Genomic DNA, 20328 nt, shown 5'->3' on the forward strand with positions numbered 1-20328 from the left:
GGATTCTATGATCATTATGATTTTAGGTAGGCTAAGAGCACAGAATGACGTCCCGAGGAGGGCAACGGTTAACAGCACATTCATAAGTCTGGAACCAGGGTTAAAAATCCAGAAACCAAGAACAGATTTTCATCTGTCTTTGATGGCCCTTTGTTTAAAAAAAACAAATGGGGGTAAATCAGGAGGGGGAAGAGACAAAGGTAAATGAACTCATCTTTCCTAAGAGACAGTATATTTTTGAAAATAGACAAATCAGTTTGTAATCTCCCCATTGTGGATTGCATGTTTGAGAAAAGTAGACCACATTCTAAATGTTTTCCCTCCCTCTTCAGCTGCAATGCCACTTCATGTTAATTTGCAAATACTCAGAAGCACTTAACAGCAAGTGTCAGTGGCCTACTTAAGTGGTATTTTGACAGTGGAGCCTGATTCTGTCCTTCAGCTAACTAACATATGCATATGTTACCAATAGGAGTCACTGGAAAGATCACCAATAGCAACCCTGTATTTTTTTTCCCTTTAACTGATTTCAAGGACTTTAAAATCAACTGTAGTCACCTCATTTCTGCTTTCTATTCACTTCACAATAACAATGCTGATAACCTTTATTCAGACAGAGTGCTGTAAATGCCACTAATCAAAAGAACTGACTACTGTGGAGGTTGGCAATCTGCAATAAGAGCAGATATTGCTAGAAATATTCAACAGGATCTCTGTATACAAAGAAATGGAACATGTATGTATGTGTGGCATGACCAATTGTACAGATCATCAAAATAACTTATGAAGTATATTTTTGAAATAAAAAAATTCAACAGGAACTAGCAGCATCTATAGAGCGATGGAGTTAATATTTCAGATCTGCAACCTTTGCTAAAAACCAGGACAAGTTACGATGCAATAGGTTTTGATCATGAGCCGGGTGGGACATTAGAAAACAGGGAAGATAACAGTTAGACTGGAGTGTCAAGTGGAATGTAAATAGGTCAAAAAAAAAAAGGATAGAATTTGGAAGACTGCTTGGGAATGTGTTGGATGTGGATTCCACAGGCGATTTCAAAAGAGATGAATATATATTTGAAAGTGATGAAGTTAGAGGGCTACAGAGATAGGGCTAAAAAGAGTGGGTAGCTCTTTCAGGAGCTGGTGCAGACACGATGGGTTAAATGGCCACCTTTTGTGCTGTAAAATTCTATGATATGATTCTATGCATTTAGTCATTTGTTGCTTTTTAAAGTACAACCTGTGATCCGATGTTTTTTTAAATGTGCTGGAGAAACTCACGTTTACTGGCATCTGTGGAGAGAGAATCGGAGTTAGCATTTCGATTCCAAAGACTCTATCAGAGCATCCATCGTTCTTTGACTTTCAGTCAGCACCAGAGGTTATGGTCTGAAACTCCGAACTTCACATTAAGTCCAAAGGCTGTAAATTGCTTGAAATCAGAAGCCACATTCCCTTCTAAGCTGCACAGAAATGAAGCTGTTGGGAATCTCTGCATGTATTAACCAGTGTTCTATTGCATGGACTTTAGAGATCCGTGAATTGGAAAATAAATTTCAGTGAACATTGGTTAATCCGAAGAGGATATGCTGTTTGCAAGCTTATGGGGAGCTTCAGTGCATTTTCTTTTGCTAATCTCTGCACCATTTTGTTTATTTCAGTAAACAGTACACCTGCTCCAAGCACATGTTTCTTGTCCCATCACCACTCCCTGTGAACACCACATTTAGCCTTCCAGTGCCAGTCTTTCACATCCAATTATCTTCCCTTCCACCTTCCCTTTATCTTGGTGTCAAACAACCTTTGCTTAAGACCTGATACAGCTCTAATTTTCTCCTTAGTTGTAACAGAAGATTCCTGATATGAAACATTAACTTGGTTTTTCTTTCCACATATCTGCTAAGCATTACCGATATTTTGTGTTTTTATTTGGGGCAATGTCACTAATTTCCTAAAGATTGTTTCCTGGTTCAGGCAGAGAGATCTATACAGGCCAGGCAGCATCAGGAGGTGGAGAGCCAAAGTTGAGTATAATCCTTCAGGACTGAAGAAGGGTTACACCCGAAATGTTGACTTCTCCAGCTTCTAATGCTGCCTGGTTTGCAGTGTTCTTCCAGTCTCCTGGTGGTCTACTTTGGATTCTAGCATCTGCAGGTTTTTTCTCTCTCAGACCTATACAAACCAACATTGTTACTTTCCAATTGTTCATCTGCACAGTTCTTGTATCACTGAAATTCAAATTAAAAATATTGCACATGTTTGCTTATTATTACCATGGATATGGAATATAGCCCTCAGTCTCAAAATCACCGCTGCTCCAACTTCCAAGTTATAAATTTGAGAACTTTTCTGCACGGTCCTAAAATGTTTTACTGCAAACTTTGCCTTGGAATTACATGTATTGATAAAGTAAAGAAAGTCAACTATTACTACCCTGCCCCACCCTCTGGAAAAAATAATTCTCAATTGTAAGGATTAATACCATTGTACACAGTTAAAAGGCTTAAATTTTCTAATTCCAACTTGGAGTCACACTTTCTATGCAAATGGAATCATACAGCACAGAAGCAGAACCCTTGGCCCAACCAGTCCACGCCAATCGGAATCCAAAACTGAACTAGTCCCGCCTCCCTACACTTGACATTCCTAATGAAGGGTTTATGCCTGAAACATTGACTCTCGTGTATCTTGGATGCCACCTTACCTGTGCTTTTCTAGTGCCATCCTTTCCGACTCATGCCCGTGCTTGGCCCATATATCTTTTCAACTATTTCTTATTCATGTACTTATTGAAACGGCTTTTAAAACACTAACGTACCCACATCCACCACTTCCTCCAGAAGTTCATTCCACCCACGAACCATTCCATGTTAAAAAAATAAAATTGCCCCTCAAGTCTTTAAACAATTCTCCTCTCACTTTACAAGTATACCCCCTAGTCTTGAAATTCCCCACCCGAGGAAAAGACATCTGCCATTCACCTTATCTCTACCCCTCATGATTTTATCTGTGATTCTACTACGCTCCAGTGAAAAGAGTCCCAGACTATCTAGCCTCTCCTCATAACTCAAACACAATTTCTGGTGAAATCCTAGTAAGTCTCTTCTGCACCCTCTCCAGTTTAATAATTTCTTTCCTGTAACAGGGTGAGCAGAACTGGAACAAAAGATAAAAGACAAAACAGAAAATACTCAGCGCTACAATATTATAACCCGATCACCATTCTGTGCTGCCCTCATAATATGTTGATCCATTTGATCAAATTAAAAAATATGGACCAAACTCAGAACATTCCAGATCAAAGCATCATTAATCTGCACTTGCATAATGCATTCACTTTACTACAATACAAAAAAAAAGAGAATTATAGAAGCTAAATTTACTTTAATATGCAAGGTGATCAAAAGGAGTGACTTTTAAGTTGTAAAATGTGTTATGGAAATTGTTCCACAAGCTGAATAACCCAGGGACTGCCTATAAATTAGAGGAACTTCTGCTTTATGACTTCAGACTAGGCACCAACCTTGGAATAATTAGGGTTGACTTAGACTGTTGAGACAAGAGTATCAAATAGATATGGAGCTAAGGTGATTAAAAGAAAGAGTTAAGATACAAAATCAACCACGACAAACAGGTTTGAAGGGGTAAGTGCCCCACTCCTGTTCAGAATGAAAATATGCATCAAATCCAAGCAGAGTAGGCATGATAGCCATCAGAAACATGCTCTTTGGTCTGCCTGAAATTTGTTGGCCTTCCAGAGCAAGGAATCAAGCTCAACCAAGTGTTGTAGATTGGCACATGCCAAGGTCCAGGAATACGTGCTGAGGGATGCACTAAAGCTTGGGGCAGCTTTTGCCAAGGCACAGTGAGGAAAGACAAATCTCTAAAGTCCTTCTGCCAAAGTTAAAACGGGGGCCAGTTCAGTAATCGGATCCTCCTGGTGCCTCAAATTTAATCTTGCACAAGAAAGAAATGCCTTAGGTTTGTTGCTGGATGAAGTCAAACCCCAATGTTTCCTTGTTCCTTCATATGCTACTGTACAGAACCAAACTGCTTTAGTGACTGTATAAAGATATTTTTATGAACAAAATATATTTAAATAAAAGAACAGAGCCAGGTAGATGTTCACTTCATATTTATAATATTGAGACTAAAATCAGCGGCCTCAGTAGAGACTGCAAACCGTAGACACTAGTCACCTTGTCAGATCCACTTGGTCAGTTTAAAGGTTTGATCATTTCACAGGGCTACAAAACTTTCACCTCCAGGACATCAGCTGATAGTTTCATGTACTGGTTACTGATCTTTGTGTATTGTATTTATGCTGCAGATTTTGCTTGCAATAAGTGACCATGCTCAGCAGCATCAGCATCTGAAACATCCAAATTAATTCCATTTCTATGAACCATTTATTCATCCAAATGACCTTCCTGATTAATTTCTAAAACTATTTGTGACACTTTTTAAAAAAAACCATACTGAAGACATTTGTTTTGCATCCACCAGGGCAGACGCAAGAATGACATTTCAATTGCATGAGGATTGGGTTGCTTATTGAAACAAAGTCAACCCAGATATTTGACTTGAAAAATGCACCAGAGAATAATTCTTCTACCCTTTGCATGCAAAACAGCACATTTCCAGGCATTAAGCTTTTTTTCCCCTGAATTAAACAATAGCCCAGAGGCAAATGGATGCATTCTCTACAGCAATGTCTCAATTGGTGTTGATCTGCCAACCAAATAACACCCTTTCCTGATGGCACAAATTGTTGCTCCAGTTGAAATTTGGCCTATTGCCTCAATCCTGATGCATGCAAGCCAAAAAGCTTCAACAGCACCTTTTTTTTTAAAGCAATGTCAGATAAAACTCAACTCCACCTAATCCCCATTCTGAAGGATCTTCCATTGGTGAAACCTTCAAGTGTGTTTTTTGTGCATCTTCACTGCATTTCCTTATTTAATTTAATTTGCCAAGTTATACTATTTGATCTGGTTTAGTTTACTGGCCATATGCTTTTAATAAATGTGGGAAATAAATGACTACCTACCAGAAGGTTGACCATGTGGCAGGAATATCAAGCTACAAATTGTGAAGATGTGCAAGTCCAAATTTACACAACAATCCTCCAATGGCCCCTAAACACTTTTGTTCAGCAACTTAAGATTTTGATGCAATAATCCTCAAAGTTATTTCAAAGAAATGTTCACATATTTCTATTTATCAACATGTTGGAAATCTTCCTCACTTATGAAAGGAACAACACTCTTCATTCTTCTGCTATGATTTCCATAACATCAGCTTTGTTCTATTTCATCAAGTAACAAATGTTGTTGTACAACCTTATCTACATACTATTAACTTCTAAATAAATGCTAATACAGAAAGGAATATGACGAAGGGGAAAGTGTTTATGATTTTATCAAAAGCAATGATCTTTGCCTTGGAAGCATTTGTCAGAATCTGGAGGGCTTTTTTTTGCCTATTACATTGCCATTTTATTTCCCTCATCTCATTTCTGTAGCTTCAAAGATCAGTGAAACCATGAGCTGGAACCAAAACTTTGGAGGTGGGTTGTTTTAAGTGGAGTTTGAAGTCACTTGTGGAAGTGGGTACACACCACCACTGGCTGGAGTGAGGGATTGAATGAAAAGCTGATTGTCTCTTATTCTTTCTGGCCCCATTCAGAGTGCCCCAGTTCTCACCTTTTTGCAGTTCGTATTAAAATGGATGCAGCTGAGGGCTACCATCAAAACAGTTCATTTCATATTATAGATTCAGAGCTCAGAAAAATGATGTGTCATCAGCTACCATCGTTAGGGGAAAACAAGACAAGTTTCCAACCCTCAGCTTCCACAGACCAGCAGATCATTTATAGTTATGGAAATGAGGATCAAGTGTTCAAAAGGTAGTAGAATTCTCAATGTTCCCATTAAAAAAAACCATCAAAATATTCAGATATGGAAAAATATTTTACACCAACGCATACTATGCAGATGAAGTTAATTTATGCTATTAGGCTGGAGACCAGCCGTCACCAGAATTATTCTAACACAGGATATTCATGCATGTCTTAAGTACGAAAATTATTCTAACAGAAATTCAGTAGCCTAGATTCAGTCAAATAATCTATGCTATGAGTAGCACTAAGAGGTCAGTTTTTAACTAGGACAAAGTCAGACTTCCCCAAGTGGGTTAAACTTGCTACAGAGAGTCTACACAAGTACTTCTTCCCACAATTTGATGAGATGGCATTAAAATGAGGAAGAGAAATCTCCAAAGTGCAATTTATACTGTTGGCCAGGGGTTGCTCACACAAAAAACAGCAACTTGTGAACAGGAGTAATAATACAAAGTTCAGGAAAATAAGGAAAACTGATAAAAATGAAAAACTTTGGCCATGCCCACAGTGAAAATTCTAGAGATCAACCTTCGGAAGTTGAGGACCCCATTCTTGGAAGTGTGGGGATAACACTGAGGATTTGGGAAATTGCCTGTCCATCATGAGCTCCTATTCTCCGGTATTAGCCTTTAAATTCTTTGGCTGTTCAAGGAATGCCATAGAAACCTACAGAGTTTGCGCATAGATTTTAGCCATGTATGAATTGCACGCGTGCTGTTAAACCTTTTCTTAACCAATGTGAATTGTATGTCTGTTTTAACTAAACTAATAAAGATAGTGTTAAGTTGATACAGATTTGACTCTTATCTTCTTTGTGCCAAGCCAATAACTGTTGTTAAAAAGGTGGTAACTGAGCAACAATATGTACTTAGATTAGCAGGGATGGATCAAATGGCCCCTTTGAAGCACCTCTGCTGTTCAATATCATCATGGCTAACCTTATGCATCAACTCCACTTTCTTGCCAACTCTTTGTATCCCTGGGACATCAAAACAGCTGACTACTTCAGCCTTAAACTCTATGTTGGAGCATTTATGACCTCCTGGGTCAGCAAATTCCAAATCCTCACAACTCAATGAACAGAATAGAATACTAGGTAATGGCAATATTATTAGATTAGTAATTAGAAGCCTCGGCTAATTCTCTGGTAAAATATGTTCAAAGACAGTTCACCACCACCCTCAGGGATAACTAGGGACAGGTAATAAGTGCTGGTTGAGTCAGCAACACCCTAGTCCCATGAAAAAAGAAAGAAAGAGTTTAAAAAACCATACCAGGGTAGGTGTTTTATTAAAAAACTATACACATAAATAAATTGGACTGCCAGTAGGTGAAACCAGTTGTTGAAAAACCCATCTGGTTCATGGATATTGTCTAGAGAAGAGTATCTGTTCCTGCCTGGTCTGGCCTATATGTGACACTGCGATCCATTACAATTTGGTTTATTCTTAACTGATCTCTAAAATGGCCTAGCAAGCAACTGCATTTTTGGAATGGACAACAAATTCCAGCATTGCCAATGATGCCCACATCCAAAGAAAGAATACAGAAATAGATTTTTCCTTCTCTCCCTCCTAAATGAGTGACCTCTTAGCCCAAGCCGGTTGCCATATTCTAGGTTCTCCAGGTTAAGGCAGATAACAACCTCTCAGTGTCTATCATGTCATATCTCTCCAGAATCTTGAATGGGTCAGTGAGGTCACTGTATTCTTCCAAACTCAAGCACATTCAAATACAGATTATTCAACTTCGGGGAGGATAACTCTTGCATCCTATAAATGCGCTGTAAAATCAGAGGTGCACTCAACGACAAAAAGATAGCAAAGGCTATTGTCATACTGAAAACCATGGGCACCTTGTTGCACTCTGCCATTGGAACACCATCTCAAAAAAAGTGCACTTATTTCCAAGAGGTAAGATTTCCACTTTCCAGCTGGAATTTCACAATAAATTGACATGGAGGAGAAACATTTCCACTGACCAGAATATTCTGCTCACACCTATAAATATCCAGACCACTTAGCCACTTGTTATCAGGACAATTATACTGTGGTTATTGCTTCTTAGTTATTTACTTAGGTCCAAAGGCACAAGGATGTCAAGTGAATAATTTGCACCAGAATTATTCTGCTGAGTTTATGTACAGATACTTGCAGAAATATTTTACATCAGTTCAAATCTTTCCACATTTAGTGCGATAAGTAGTTTGTTCTACCAAACTAATATTTGCAATCCATGAATCAAATGTCTCCCTCACTCCACTGCATCACAGCTGTGGCAATTTAAGCCCCATCACAGCTCTCTAAACAGAGGGGCAGCATGTTATTTCTAGGGGATCCAATACACCTTGAGGTGCCTCTTGATGCAGTGCTGCCCGAGCCAGAAGTAGTCATATTTTCTGCCTATTGGTGCAAAGAAAACATTGCCTACTTATTGAGACAATAAAACATTTTGTATTTGTCAGCCTATACTTAGATTTATTTGGAAAAGAAACAGGTGCAAGAAACAGAAGTTGAAAATTTTGTCTCAAGGAGATTTGCACTTGCACAGTTTGTTGACCCAGGTGCTATGGATCTAACTTGGACTATAAATTGAGTTGTTCATTTAATACTGGGACCCTGAGACTATAGTGCAGCATTGATTTTTAAAGTATTTCACAACTTGTGTGGCATTGAACAAGCCAGTAAACATTTAATGAAGACAGCAAGTACAAAAGGTAACAGCTTAACATTTTTTTTTTAAAAAAATAGGAGAAACAGGTGACTTTACACCACAAGCATACAATTTTGTATTGTTTACACGGTGAGCAGGTACAAACCATCTTCTGCCCAATGCACTCTGTAATGAACACAGCTTCTCAGGACTAATTAGAACACGGGTCTAAAATTCCAATGCTAGCATAATTTTGAATCAATTCCCACCTCAGTTAATCCGGACTGCTGACAGATCACTGTTTCAGCTTATCTTGCCTAATAAAATGGATTTCATCCTATCTTACTTCCAAGTGGAGTTCTCTTATCTAGTTTCTCTGTGCTTCCATCCATCACTCTTTGGCACTTTAATGGTTTTAGTTTAACCCCAGTAGTCTTTGTCCACCATGGTCACCCAATCCCTCTATACCTCCTCCTGGTTTGAGTGTGATCCATTTCTCTCTCAAGTAAAGACTTGAGCAGTCTGCATCCAGGATTATGCTCATAATGCCCATTATAAATTCACCTAAGTCCCTGATACTTTCACTAAACTTTCTCTCATTCTGCATTTTTTCATGGCATTACGTTCTCTCCTTGTCATTTTATTCCGACAATGTCACCTGCAATTTCAGTACTTCAGATAAAATCTTCCTTTTGTCTTGACCAAGGAGTCACCGCAGTATGCTTGGCAGGCCCTTGACTATCCCCAATCTATTGCCTGAACCTCTATTCTCATCTCTTCCCAAAGCCGTTGTAGAGTTTTCTGCATTGTCACTTTCTATCACACGATTTCTGCATTCAATTAACCCCCTGCTATGTCTGTCTCCTCCAACATGATCCCAGAACCAAACACATCTTTCCCAATCAGCATTTGAAAGAGATGTTCCCTCTGTGTGACATAGTTGTCTACTCCTCTCACCACCTCTTACCACACAACATATTCTTCCTTCTCAGTGTATCACACCTGAAACATTCCCTTGAAGTCAAATAATGGACATACTTGTACTGTTTCCAAATTTAGTTTAAAACAATTACTACTCAATTTGGGTCCACTGTACATTTGGTAACCATTGCGCTGAACACCTCTCAACATCCAGTGGTGTGTCATTGTTATTTCCTACTCTAATCCCTGTCTCTTACTCAGTTCCAATGATTGGCGAATTAAACTTAAGGAACTTAAAGACCATAAAAGGCAGGAGTAGACGTAGACCCCAAAGTGTACTCTGCCATTCTAGGCGAGAATACCTGATCTGATAACTCCACTTTCCTGCCCTTTTCCCCCCAAAACTATTGATTCCATTCTTGATTAAAAAGCTCTGACTTGCATGTACTGAATGAGCCTTCACAGCCCTTTGTGGTTAAGGATTCCACAGATTCACTACCTTCCAAGAAATTCCTCTTCATCAGTCTTAAATGCACAAGCACGTATGTTAAGACTAATTCCCTCAGCCCAAGACGCTCCCACAAGGGAGAAACAACCAATCAACATCTACCTTGTCAAGTCCCACAAGAATCTAGTTTGTTTTAATATGATAATCTCATCCTAAATTCCAAAAGGAGTATTGGCCCAAACTACTCAACTTGTACTCAGAAGATGGTCCCTCCATTCCCAATGTTAACCTAGTCAACTTTCTCTGGACGACCTCCAATGCCAGTGCATTTTCCCTCTGATCAGGGGCCCAAAACTGTACTCTAGCTGTGGTCTAACTAGTGTCTTGTATAGTTTTAGCAAAATCTCCCTACTTTTATACTCCATTCCCTTTGAAATAAAGCACCACATGCCATTTGCCTTCCCTACTTCTCAGTGATGCAAACTTTTGAGATTAAATGTGCGAGGACTCTCAAATCTCTCTGAAGGTTCTAAAGAGGGGTTGCTGAACCAGAAAATTAAGTTTGCCTTCTCTCCATAGTTGCTGCTGGATATGACAGAATCCCTACAGTGTGCAAAGAGGCCACTTGGCCCAACAAGTCCACACCAACTCTCCAAAAGAGTACCCACTCAGATCCATTCCCCTACCCTATTACTTACATTTCTCCCAACTAACCTACACATTCCTGAACACTTATGGACAATTCAGCCTCGCCAATTCACCTAACTGCACTTCTTTGGACAGTGGGAGGAACTGCAGCACCCAGAGGAAACTTATGCAAACACGGGGAGAATGTACAAACTGCACACAGACAGTCACCCCTGGCACTGAGGCAGCAGTGCTAACCAGAGCCACTGTGCTGCCAAGTTTCCTCCAGCAATTTCTATTTTGTTTCCCGTCCAATAATTTTTGCTGTTATCCCTCATTTAAATTTCTCTTGCCGATCAACATTCCATATTGTTCTTCACACTTCCGCCCCCACCCCACCTTTCACTACCTTATATTTACTTCAAAATTCTTCCATTGCTAACCATTTCCACTTTTAACAAAAGGAATTGGACATGAAAATTAACTATATTTATCTATCCTCACGGTTATCCTGCCAGATTGCTGAGCATTGCCGGCATTATCTAGTTTTATTCTACGTCGCCATTTAAACAATGTAGCCCAACTTACTAATGGATTGGAATCTTGATATGGAAGTGCAGTGGAGTGCAACATGGAGGTCACTTTATGAAACTTGATCTGATGTTGAAGCGCAATACAAAAAAAATGCCTAAGGCTTTTTTCATGCATATCTTTGTAGGTGTTGGGTGGTTTGGGACCAGGCCATACAGCTGACTGCATATGGTGTACATTATAGAAAGATTCAAGAGAGGGCAAGTGAGAAGAATTACTTCAAAATGGAATCTAATTTTATAAAAAAACTAGCAATGTGGAAAAATTAATTTTCATATGTAATTCTACGCTGTTAATGTGCTGTCTTTCATTAATCATTTGGAGTTGTTTGAAGTTTAACCATTTTAAAAGCTAGGAGATTAATGCCAGACAGATGGCCATTTGGCCCATCATTATAACAAACATCAAACTGCAGTGATCTCATTTTCTAGTTTTTAGCTTTTTTGTGTGCGCTTTCACAGGATGAGCATGTCAGTGGTTTTATTGTCTTTCCCTAAATGCCCAGAGAACAGTTTAACAGTAGATGACTTTGACTGTGGGCCTGAAGTCATATGTAGGCCAGAGCAAGAACAGCAGTTTGCTTCTCTATAGGACTCGAGTGAGCCAGATGGATTTTTCTAGCAATTGACATGGTAATTATTGGACTCCTAATTCAAGATTTTTTTTATTGAATTCAAATACCATCTCCCAAGGTAGGATTTGAACCCAGGTCTCCAGATTAACTGGGTCTCTTGATCAATAGTCCAGGGATAATATCACCAGGTTATCACCTTCCCACCCTTGAAACTTTTGCAACACAAATGTATGTTTAAATACTACTTAATGTTGAATTTCTGACTCAGCCACACTTTCAAGTAGCAAGTTACACACCCCAACCACCCTCTGGTGTAAACATTTCTCAACTCTCCCCCCTGGCTACCTCCCCTTACTTTGAAGCTGTGCTGCCTGGCTAATCACTCCACTATTAATAGGAATAGTGCCTTCCTATCCACACTCTCCATGTTCCTCAAAACCTTCCACCACTCTGTGGTCCCCTCAACGTTTGCTGCAATTTGTCAACTGACATAACTTCTTTTTGACATTCTGCATTATCCTGAATGCCGTGACAAGCCTCTAACTCACCACAATCACCACACCACTTCGGCTAAAAATAACTGTCGTCACTGAATGTGGGAGATAACACTGGCTTTTACATCAACACAAATAAATGTCCATGACCTTAAGCTAAAAGAAAATTTCAGACTTATAGCTTAGTAATAATTTTCTTTGAAGAAACCTAACGCTAAATAGCTACACATTTCAGTCTATAAAAGCCTGATAGTGTTTGTGCTGTCAAGAATCAAACTTCAGGATCCTGTCTCTTGCAGATGCAGTAGCCTTAAAAATCAATACAGCTGTTAACACAGAGTCCTACTGTTCACCCAACCAAGTCCATCCTTATTGTACTATTTAGGGTTATGAAGTGAAGTGACAAAGCAACAACATTCCAGATCCTAATGACAGTTATCTCTTTAAATTCCATTAGTGAGTTAAGCTGGTTGGTCATTTATGAGAAAAATAATCCATGATATAAAACAGATTCACCTGGCTCAGTTATTGGATTATCCAATCAATTATAAAATGTCTACAATACAATATCAATTTTAACTTTTCAAATTTTGTTTTTAAATCAAAGTCCAAAGAAAGTCCATTTGTCTCTAATCAATAGATAAGAAGAATTCATTAAATGTGGTTTTTTTTCAGTTATCTAAACTCTTGCCAAGGGAACTGACAGATGCCAGGAGCAGCTTTGGAGCAAAATTTACAAAACAAAAAAAACATTTCGTTCTTGCCCACAGAATGGATGCACACCAGCTCTTATTAAATAGAGATCACATCAGTTGGACAATGCAAAAGCAACAAACTCTGCAACTAAAATGGGAATAGACACTGAGCATTGGATCAATGTATTATACCTGCTAATTTCTTCCTCAAATGAATCACTTTCCTTTACCTCAGTCATACAACAGATAAATGTTTACACTGCAAGGAAACAACAAAAGCAGAACAATTCACTATTTCTGGTCTAGAAACATACTAGGCTTGCTGATCATCAACTGTGTAATCAGATATTGTATTCTTCCATTCTGTGGTCAAAGTGTAGACAATGCCTACGTGGTTAAGTGTATCTCCGAAGTAATCCCTAACACTTGAAAGCCACCACAGCATGTGTGCACATGCACATTTCCCAATTGTCCAAGGGCCCTTTGGTAATAATTTACTATTCCAATACACTCATGGTCATCTTCCCATTTTCTACTCTAAACATGATGCCATCCAATACTTTGTTTCTCAAAAATCAATGGCAATGAGACAGTTGTTGAGGTTTGTCTTCATGATAGAATTGGAGGGGCTTACAAAATAAAGACTTGCTTGTCCAATGTTGAAGCTGTTAAGATTACAGAAGCAATGTCAACCAGAATTAGAAGAGCACAGTTATTTCTGAGGATCCTAACTCACACCAAGTCCTATCCATCCCTCTCAAGGTCTTGGTTTTCTCCCTCTCTCTAACGACATGATCATCCTGTGCTAGCCTGTGACATCTGGATGCTTGTAATTTTTGCCTTTGGTAACCGCTCCACTATCAGCAGCCATGTTTTCAATTGTCAAGATCCTGAAGGTCTGCAATTTTCTCCATATATACCTTCAACTCTTTCTTCATTAAAGCAAACCATAAAACCTCTCTCACTGACCAACCTTTTGGTCAATGCAGCAATCTCTCGAGCGGCTGTTTGTTTTTCAACATTCACACAGCAAGAAGGCATAAATGACAAATGCGATACGGATCAGAAAATATGCTTTAGGGAGGTAGTTAACCTGCAATTACTGGACAGGAGGTGGTGTACCTTGGGACCTTTTGCTACTTTCAAGAAAAAAAAAAGAGTAATATATAAGGAATACACAAGTTGCTGTTGAACCAAAACTTTGCATGAAACACTGACAAGAAAACAAGTCCTGTAGTAACACGTCAGCATGAAACAGAGTCTTATGGCTTTGCAAACACTGCCCCTCTGTTGAAAATGTATCAGATATTTTGTTTTTAAATTTAAATAGATATAAGAATCCCTCATGCTCAGCACCAAGAGCTCTGCACCTATGGAAAGAGATGTGTGACACATTAGATCTGATGCAATCATCAACAATTGTTGACAGTGGAGTAAAACTCAGTACATAAATGTAACTTCATTCCCATCCCATCTCATATCAGATTGAGGGAGTGATCTGATTAAGGTGTGTAAAACTCAAACAGAACAAATGAGTAACAACATAGAATCCATTTCCTCTGGTAAGAAAATCTAGAGCAAGGGGATATAATCTTCAAGCTAGTTTATTCAGCAATAGTTTGAGGATGCCCCTTTGCACACAAAATGTAATCGAGATTTGGAACTTTTCTTAAAAAAAATGCTGATGCTTGAACCACCAGAGGTTTCAAGACAAATTTTGATAGATAAAAACATAAAGGAGCAAAACAATGAAAAACAGAAGAAGTTGAGGAGCTAATCAGTTAGATTCTAACTAAATAAAAAACTGAACCGTGGCCGAGTGGTCTAAGGAACTAGATTTATGCTCCAACCATTTTGACAGCGTGGGCTTGAATCCCTCTGCTGCCAAGAGTGTTTTGTGGGGGCAGTGGCTCAGTGCACAGGCAGCATGGTGACTCAGTGGTTAGCACTACTGCCTCAGTGCCAGTGGCGCGAGTTCGATTCCAGCCTCATGCGACTGTCTGTGTGGAGTTTGTATATTCTCCCCATGTCTGCATGGATTTCCTCCTTGTGCTCCAGTTTCCTCCCACAGGTGAGTGGCCATCTTAAATTGCCCATAGTGTTCAGGGATGGGTAGGTTAGGTACATTAGTCAGGGGAAATGTAGAGTAATAGGGTAGGGGAATGGGTCTGGGTGGGAAACTCTTTGGAGGGTCGTTGTGGAATAATTGAGCCAAATATAGTCTTTTTCCACACTCTAGGGATTCTACAATTTCTATGAAATAGCAGAGAAATGTTCTTTATTTCCTGCCCAATAATTACAAGTTAGCTATGTCCCTTCAGCATATTATGTCAGCATCATATTGTCATTCATACCACCTTGCTGTACATATTGCCTGCTGCATTTCCTTATTACAAGTAATTGTAAAAATACTACATTGGCAGTTGAATACCCAGGAACAACCTGACTGTAAAAAGGGTATCTTACTTTCCTGATTGATCCAAAATATTTTGCCTTTTTTTGAGAGAGGCTTACGAAAATTGCGCTTGTCCAGACATTAGAGCGAATCATCGAGAATGTTCACCATAAAAAAATAATTAAGCACCAGCATTCGCAGTCACCACTTTCAGACACACCATCAAAAAAGTATTAACCTATTTCACATCTACTGTCAGCAGCTCCACTTTTCATGTTTTAAGCCAAATGTGTGTACATGGGCAACGTGTTAGGAGGAACATGTACGGTTTGGAGTGAATACAGAAGAGATTTACTTGAATGGCTCCAGGGAGTATACGTGGATAGTCTGACAAAGCTAGTTATTCTTCTTTGAGCAGAGAAGAAGAAGATTTAATAAGGTTTTAAAATTATGATGAGCATAGATTTAGTGTGATTGACAAAAATCAAGAAAAATGGGAAAACATCTCCTTTCCAAGTTGTTAATATTTGGAACACGACCCAACATAATGATTAAAGCTGTCTTCCTCACCCTGTTTCTGTAACAGCCTTCAAAAAAAAACAGAACATGAAAATAAATGGAGATAGAAAACGCACCACAGATCGCTCCTGCAAGAGCATGTGCAGACTAATGATTCTGTGTACGAGCACACCATGATGCCAATTTTTTTTCAGAGTCAAGGAATTAAATTGGTGTATATTCCTAAATTATGATCTAACAAAATGAATGGGATTATATAATTCAACTTCCAGGCAGATAGCATGTAATCACTACAGAAATAAATTTAATATACAGTGGATTCAAACTAAGGCATGCAACATTCCAATTAGTTCCACTTCTCCATTTAAATTATTCTGATGTTGTACGTATGACTCGTTTTAATAAAATAGAAAAAAAGGTGGCTCATGCAGATCAGTTACAATTTTGTCAATAAAAACATTCTTTTCAACAATCTAACACCTAAAGTGCAACATAAAATGAAACAGTCAAACACTGAAATCTGTGCCAACAAGCAAGAGAAAAATTGAACACCACTAATGTGCGCAACTCAATACTATATAAAAAAAAAAGCATCAACAGAACAATGATCCTATGTTACATGGTGATGTTAGTATACACTGCCTGCAAGCTTAAGGTGCTTGTAAGTATACAACTTGAATCATTGGTAATTGCGGTAGATGTTAAAAATAGATCAAAAAAGACTGCCAATTCTTTTTCATTTTATAAAGAAAAGGGTGGATTTAAAAGGCCACATTTCCGTTGGGTCCTCTCGTGACAACACGTTACTACCCATTCAAAACTTTGGGTAAACAAACATTCTATCAACTTGTTGCTAATGAAACAAGGGATTGTTTACAAAGGGTAAAAGTTAGAGTATAAGTGACAATTACCAAAGGTTAGGTGAATTGGCCATACCAAATTGCCCATAGTCAGGTGTAAATATAGGGTAAGGGAATGGGTCTGGGTGGCTTGCTCTTTGGAGGGTGGGTGTGGACTGGTTGGGCTGAAGGGCTTGTATCGATACTATGGAGAATCTAATCTAAATCTTTGTCTCCTCCAATAGCTTAACTGGATGAAAAACTTGGAACAATCACAATCAAAATCATGTCATTAATTCACTCCAGCAATGCTCCATACATACAAAGCATAAATCATTAGCGATTGAACACGAATGGGAAATGAGAATGATGAAACTAACTCCAAATAATTAGCAGTCAGATATTGGTGTGCATTACAAAGCAGCAAAAAAAAAGCAAAATAAACTCATGTTTTTAAATTAAGTATCAATATAGTCAGAAAAACAAAGTACTAGTGACCAGGTGATGTTACTTAGGTTTTAAATTAATATGCATAATGAAAATGATACCACGCGTAAAAAACTGCACCTGGACAATTGGCATATATGTCCTGCAATTTTAAAGATAATCCAAAGTACAACAAATACATGTTCCGTTATCCAAATTCATTTCTGCAGCTCAGTCAACAAAAAAGTGTTGTATAGGAGTCCAAGAGGTATTGATAAATAAACTTGTATTTTTCCCCACAACTTACACATCTACTCCATGATATTAAACTTTACAAACATTTGTTAGTTATGATAAACCAAGTTGCTTATGTTATGCCATGAGGTTATCTTATACTTGAATAAGCTTACAAAATCCCATTACAGTTTTAGACTGAGTTTTCTCATTACTAAATGAGTTGCTGTGCCAGTACAATAACAGAGTAATGCTCCAGAATCCAGTCAAATATACCTTGTTATCGTGGAATATTCCACAACTTCAGATGCAGCATGGGATCTTTCAGCGACTCCTCCACAAGTGTGGAGTCTACAGCATTTATGTAAAGCCTTTCCAGACTGCAGGACATCCTCAACTGCTTCAGAGCCAATGAAATATTTTGTGAAGCACAGTCACTGTTGTAATGCAACAAGTGTGGAATCTAATTTGCATACAGTTAACTCCCACAAATAGCAGTGTGATTTAAAATAAAAAGATAATATTCAATTTCTCCCCACAAGGTACAGGTGGAAAAACCAGCATTGATTGGCCATCCCAAGTCGCCTTTGAGAAGGTGGTGACAAGTCACCTTATTAGGGACTGCAGCATATTGAGGAACATATTGAGTTTGGGGTGAGGGTTTTGTAATTCCAGGCTTATTACCCAACAACGAAGTTTAACTATATACTTCCCATCTTCGGGTGATGAGTGTCTTTAAAGGGGAACGTGCAGGTGCCAGTGTCCCCATGCACTTATCTTTGTTCCAATGAATTCAAAGTTATGCATTTGGATGATGATTTTAACTAAGTAATAGACATTGGCCAGGACACAGAATAACTCATTCATTTTTCAAAAAAAAAAATTGTCCCATGACCATTTTTAACATTCCACCCGAGGTATCAGTTGGTGCCTCAGTTTAGCAAGACATCTGGAAGCCTGTGTCCCTGATGGGGCAGTAATGAAGTGTTAGCCCATGTTTTTCAGCTCAAATCTCTTGAATGGGACTTGAAGCCCCAACCCTTCTGAACCAGCAGTGCAGCTGACAAGACTGCATCACTGTTTGAACCTATTTCCTAACCTTTAGGACTTTTTCCATACTTCTTTTTAGGTTTGGAAGAAACTTAAATATTACAAGTTCCAACTTCTGATGTATTTGAATTAAAAAAAAACTTAAATGGTTAGAACCTTTGTTACAAGCACCATTTTGCTGTGTATACAATCCATTTGTAACTACGCCCCAACACAAACAGGGTGTGACAGTCATTATTGTATTTTCCAAGACTACTACAAAGACCTTCAGGTGTTTTCAAATGATGTAGTGTTTACTTAATTAATTTGATTTCAAATGGCCAGAAATACATGCAAAGGCAGGGAAGTGATATGGTGGCAACATCACTATTGACTATAAAGCAGAATTTTTCCAATTCAATTCCAAGCACAATTTTGGCAAAGAAAAAGAATCCTGTGTTTAACAGGACTGCAGCAGTTTAATATGGTGAACATACTGAGTTTGGGGTGAGGGACACTGTTTCAAAGGAGTTAATCTCATGCCAATTCTCTCTCCACCAAATTCTGGATTAGTGGTGCTGGAAGAGCACAGCAGTTCAGGCAGCAAAAACACGTATAATTAGCAGTTTGAAATTATGGTTTTAAAAACTATCATCGTCGTGTAGGAATGTTTAAGGATAAATGTGCCAAATGTTCAGTGGTAGGCAGACTTGACTAGCAGTTCCAATTCATACAGCAGCCTCCCAGTAACCGAGAGGTCAAGTGTATGAAGTGGGAGGCCCCACCAGGGCAGCTGCGTGAGAGAGAGAAAGCTACACAGAAAGCTTACAAACCGAGCAGCTGACAAATAATTCGACCGCCGTGGTGTATTTATCACCTTTGAGGCTGGGCTGTTGCAGGTTTGACACATAAAAAGAAACAGGCCGAGTCTATGACATTGCTTCCGCCTACATTAACTGGGAAAAGAAATCTGCTGTAACTCACATCAATGCTCCAATAATGTAAATGGCCGTTGAGTAACGATCATACAGGAAAAAAAAACGTAATCCAGTTGGAACGCTAAAAGGAGCTTTGAAAATTACAAACAAAAATACACCAATTTCTAATCAGTTTTCATTCCACAACTTAATTTTGTGGGTAAATTCAACACAAACAGATACATATATTTTTAATTGCTTACCTTATGTAATCGCCTTTCTTTTCCTGGGGAATTGGGAAAAAAAAAGAGGACAATGCAGGTTCAGTGTTTGAACAGAAAACACAAACAAAACAGAAATTCACAACTGCCAACTTTCTAATTTGTTGATTTAGTAAACTGGAGCACAGCCGACCGGACTGGATTTGCATGTAAGAGTCCAATGCGGATATTGGTAACTGTTCCCCCCCCCCAAGCAACAAGAAACACAAGGTGAGAGATGGCGCGGCACTGAGCAACTCCCGGAGAATATAACGCAGTGGCGGGGAGCTGTACCGGTGCTAAGGAAGGCAGGCGGCTCCTGCACAGTGCCCGCTGTTAGTCCGCTCCAGCGCCTGGGAATGCACGCTGTCGCAACCAGGAAACAAGCCCCACTGAAAGCACCAGCTTGTTTACCTGCAGCACGTACGCAGCTAACTCGAACGCCGTCTCGCTGTCCACCTCAATGTCGCCCTGTGGGGAAATACAGAGACAGGAGTTGAACCATCCGGCAGTAAGCAGTCTGCGAGCGAATGGGAGCTCGGACAACCGGACTCTCCCGCTTTAACACAACCGAGGAGGAGGAGAGGGGTGGTTACAAAACTCTCCGATACTGACAAAGCTTCCAGCGCACTCAGCCGACTTCACGCCCACTCACAAAACACAAAGATTAAAGCCCACACGCTACAGCCACGGAACACTCTGAGCCCACTTTTCTGGTGTGCACTGCCCGCTACAACCCACCGCCTTCGGTTAGGGCAGTCTTGAGACAGTGGCCATGTCAAGAGCTGCTTTCCACCCCACA

General features: G+C 39.2%; 1 protein-coding gene across 8 annotated transcripts in view; it reads right to left on the reverse strand.

The window, feature by feature from the left end:
• The window catches only part of LOC122559079 (FERM domain-containing protein 4B-like), a 367108-nt gene that overhangs the window by 85740 nt on the left and 261040 nt on the right, over window positions 1-20328 (reverse strand). For 7 of the 8 annotated variants that reach the window (XM_043708329.1, XM_043708332.1, XM_043708330.1 and 4 more), the window contains exons 6-7: window positions 19941-19997; window positions 19530-19552 (exon numbers count right to left, since the gene is read on the reverse strand). In XM_043708329.1, the coding sequence (XP_043564264.1) occupies window positions 19530-19552; window positions 19941-19997 (80 nt within the window). The other variant, XM_043708334.1, reaches the window with a different exon arrangement.

Source organism: Chiloscyllium plagiosum, chromosome 18 (assembly GCF_004010195.1).
Source record: "Chiloscyllium plagiosum isolate BGI_BamShark_2017 chromosome 18, ASM401019v2, whole genome shotgun sequence".
Classification (NCBI taxonomy): domain Eukaryota; kingdom Metazoa; phylum Chordata; class Chondrichthyes; order Orectolobiformes; family Hemiscylliidae; genus Chiloscyllium; species Chiloscyllium plagiosum.